This window comes from Muntiacus reevesi, chromosome 14, assembly GCF_963930625.1.
Source record: "Muntiacus reevesi chromosome 14, mMunRee1.1, whole genome shotgun sequence".
NCBI classification, from domain to species: domain Eukaryota; kingdom Metazoa; phylum Chordata; class Mammalia; order Artiodactyla; family Cervidae; genus Muntiacus; species Muntiacus reevesi.
In genome coordinates this window covers 59,382,469-59,385,123 of record NC_089262.1, presented here as the reverse complement: position 1 = coordinate 59,385,123, position 2,655 = coordinate 59,382,469, and the positions used below count along the sequence as shown (strand labels likewise).

General features: G+C 34.9%; 1 protein-coding gene across 1 annotated transcript; it reads right to left on the bottom strand.

Annotated features, from left to right (window-relative positions):
• Nucleotides 1-1,750: 1,750 nt before the first annotated feature.
• On the bottom strand, nucleotides 1,751-2,116 carry LOC136146544 (histone H2B subacrosomal variant-like). The gene has a single exon (XM_065905478.1). The coding sequence runs from the start codon at nucleotides 2,114-2,116 to the stop codon at nucleotides 1,751-1,753; it is 366 nt and encodes a 121-aa protein (XP_065761550.1).
• Nucleotides 2,117-2,655: the final 539 nt, after the last annotated feature.

The window sequence follows — 2,655 nt, the reverse complement described above, 5'->3', positions numbered from 1 at the left end:
CCGGCTCTGCCACTAAATAGGTATGTGACCTCAGTCAACTACTTATTTCTGTGTGCCCCATTTTCCTCATCTGTAGGAGGGAAAAATTACTTGATCCTCACAAAGTTGTCATCCTTATTAAATAATTTATGTAAAATGAAGGCACATAGCAAATGTTATATGTCTTAGCTGTTTTTATTTTTTTTATTTTTTATTTTTTAGCTGTTTTTATAGTTCATTATAGCAACATTGGTTATAACAGCAAAAAATGAAAACAATCCAAATCTCCATAAACAGAATAAGCATAAATAAATTTGTATATTCACATTATGGAATACTCTAGAGTACAGGAGTGAAAAGAATGAATTAGAACTATTTATCAACAGGTATAAATCTTAGAAACAATGTTAAAAGAAAAAGGCAGGCACAAAATGACCTAGGTAGTATGCCCCCTAAATTATAAATTAGGAAGTTAAACATATTCTGTAGAGATGTATACATAGGTAGCAAAAGTACAAAGAAAAGCAAGGCAATGGGAAACAAAATTTAGTATAATAGACAGGGAGATAGGACTGGGAAGTATCTCCAGTGACATTTATTAAGTTCAAAGTTTATAAATTGAGTGGTAGGTTCCTGGATGGTGGTCTTATTATGTTATAAATATGCAATAATAAATTCCAGTGAATTAAATATAAAGGTAGATTAAAAATTGCTTCAGCCACTAGGGAAAGCAGTATGGAGGCTCCTTAAAAATACTAAAAATAGAGTTACCATATGATTCAGGAATCCCAATCCAGGACATATATCTGGAAAAAACAAAAGCTCTCATTTGAAAAGTTACTTGCATCCCAATGTTCATAGCAACACTGTTCACAAAAGCTAAGGCATGGGAAGCAACCCAAGTGTCCATCAACAGATGACTGGATAAAATGATGTGGTATATGTATATACCATATACTGCTCAGCCATAAAAAGTAAGAAATAATGCCATAAGCAGCAACATAGATGGACCTAGAGATTATCATACTAAGTGAAGAAAGTCCAACAGAGGAAGATAAATATTATATGATATCACTTATATGTGGAATCTGAAAAATAAGACAAATGAACTTATTTACAAAATAGACATAAAAAACTGACTCATGGTTAGCAAAGGGAAATGAGGGGGAGGGATAAATTGGGAGTAAAAGATTAACAGGTGTTCACTACCTTATTAAAAAGAGGCACATGCAGAGATAAAAATTACATGGTTAAGAGCTGAGCTTACTGAAGGAAATAGTAAATATGTTCTAAAGGGACTCCATCAAAGAACTAAATGGTTGAATGTAGTTTGCTCTAGAAAATACCTTTCTGATGAAAATGTATCAGTGTTGGTATGCTTCTGATTAAAATGTTTGTGTTCATCAATTCAAAGTCAGTGTGACCTGGGGGTCAAAATAGCTGGATTAAATAATCATTTACATAGTTAACAATACCTTAACAATACAATTAGCATTGAATTTATATAATGAGATTTACACATTCATAGGAAAAACATGAGTTCTGGGAGGGAGTCATGTGGACAGCAGGTGTTGGAAAACCTAAATAGTAGGAAAATCATTAAAACATAAAATAGCAAGAGAGTAATTCTTCTCTACACATAAGACAAATAGGGAAAATACCAGGGAATATGACTATGTTATAAAAAAGAAGAATGAATTCAATGTTGAAGTGATTATTTGGGAAGTAAGAGTTACTTTCCCCAAGATTTAATGAAGCTGGAACATGGAGTTTAGGAGCGGACATATCGTTGGACAGCCTCAGTTCCGAAAGCCACGGCATACTTAGCCAGTTTCTCAGGCAGCAGCAAACACACTGCCTTCTGAACGTCTTCAGGGGTGAGCGTACAGCGTTTTCTGTAACACATTAGGCTGCAGGCTTCAGTGGAAATGCGCTCAAACATGTCGTTGATCATGGTGTTCATGATGTCCATGGTACGAGATGATATGCCCTTCTGGGGAACCACTTCCTTTAGGACCCTGTTTACGTAGAGTGAGTAATTCCTGCGGCCAGATTCAATGCCAGAATGTGATTTCTTTTTGGAGATTGCTTTTTGGTGTCCTCTGCAGCGCTTGTTCTTGGTGGTGGTTCTGGCCATTGCAGATGTTGTTCTTATCAGTTACAAGTGGAGAGGAGAAGGGCCTACAGGTGGCGGGAGTGCTCATATTTATACTGTCATGTCACAGTCAGACTTCTGGGGCTCCTCTCTGATAGGAGGTTACTCTTCCTATGTCATAATCCCCTGGTAACAACACTGGTTTGTTGTTAAGGGGAACTCTTGCTTCTGGTCAATTTAAAACTCTCCTAAGAAGATAGTGTTGCAGAAGGATTGAGGAGGACTTTATAGCAGAAGACTACTCATTTTTCATACTTGATTTTTTAGCAATTTGTGAACATAATATATGTTTTCAGAGTTGACATACCTCATCAACTTGAGAGGTTGGTTTCAGGAAAGTAAGAGAAAAAAATGCCATAAACCTTTTATTAGGTGGAATCTCTGTTTATAGAAGTATATATAAATTCATTTTATAAGCAAATGAATAAACTATTTAAAATCTCATAATGATCTTATAATAAAAATAAATATGTAAACTAATCTGCTTTTAAAAATTGTGAATTATTTAGAAAATGAATTCT

What these genes read in the sequence shown, in the direction of transcription:
- LOC136146544 (XM_065905478.1), bottom strand. Translation starts at nt 2,116, where the DNA reads ATGGCCAGAACCACCACCAAGAACAAGCGCTGCAGAGGACACCAAAAA.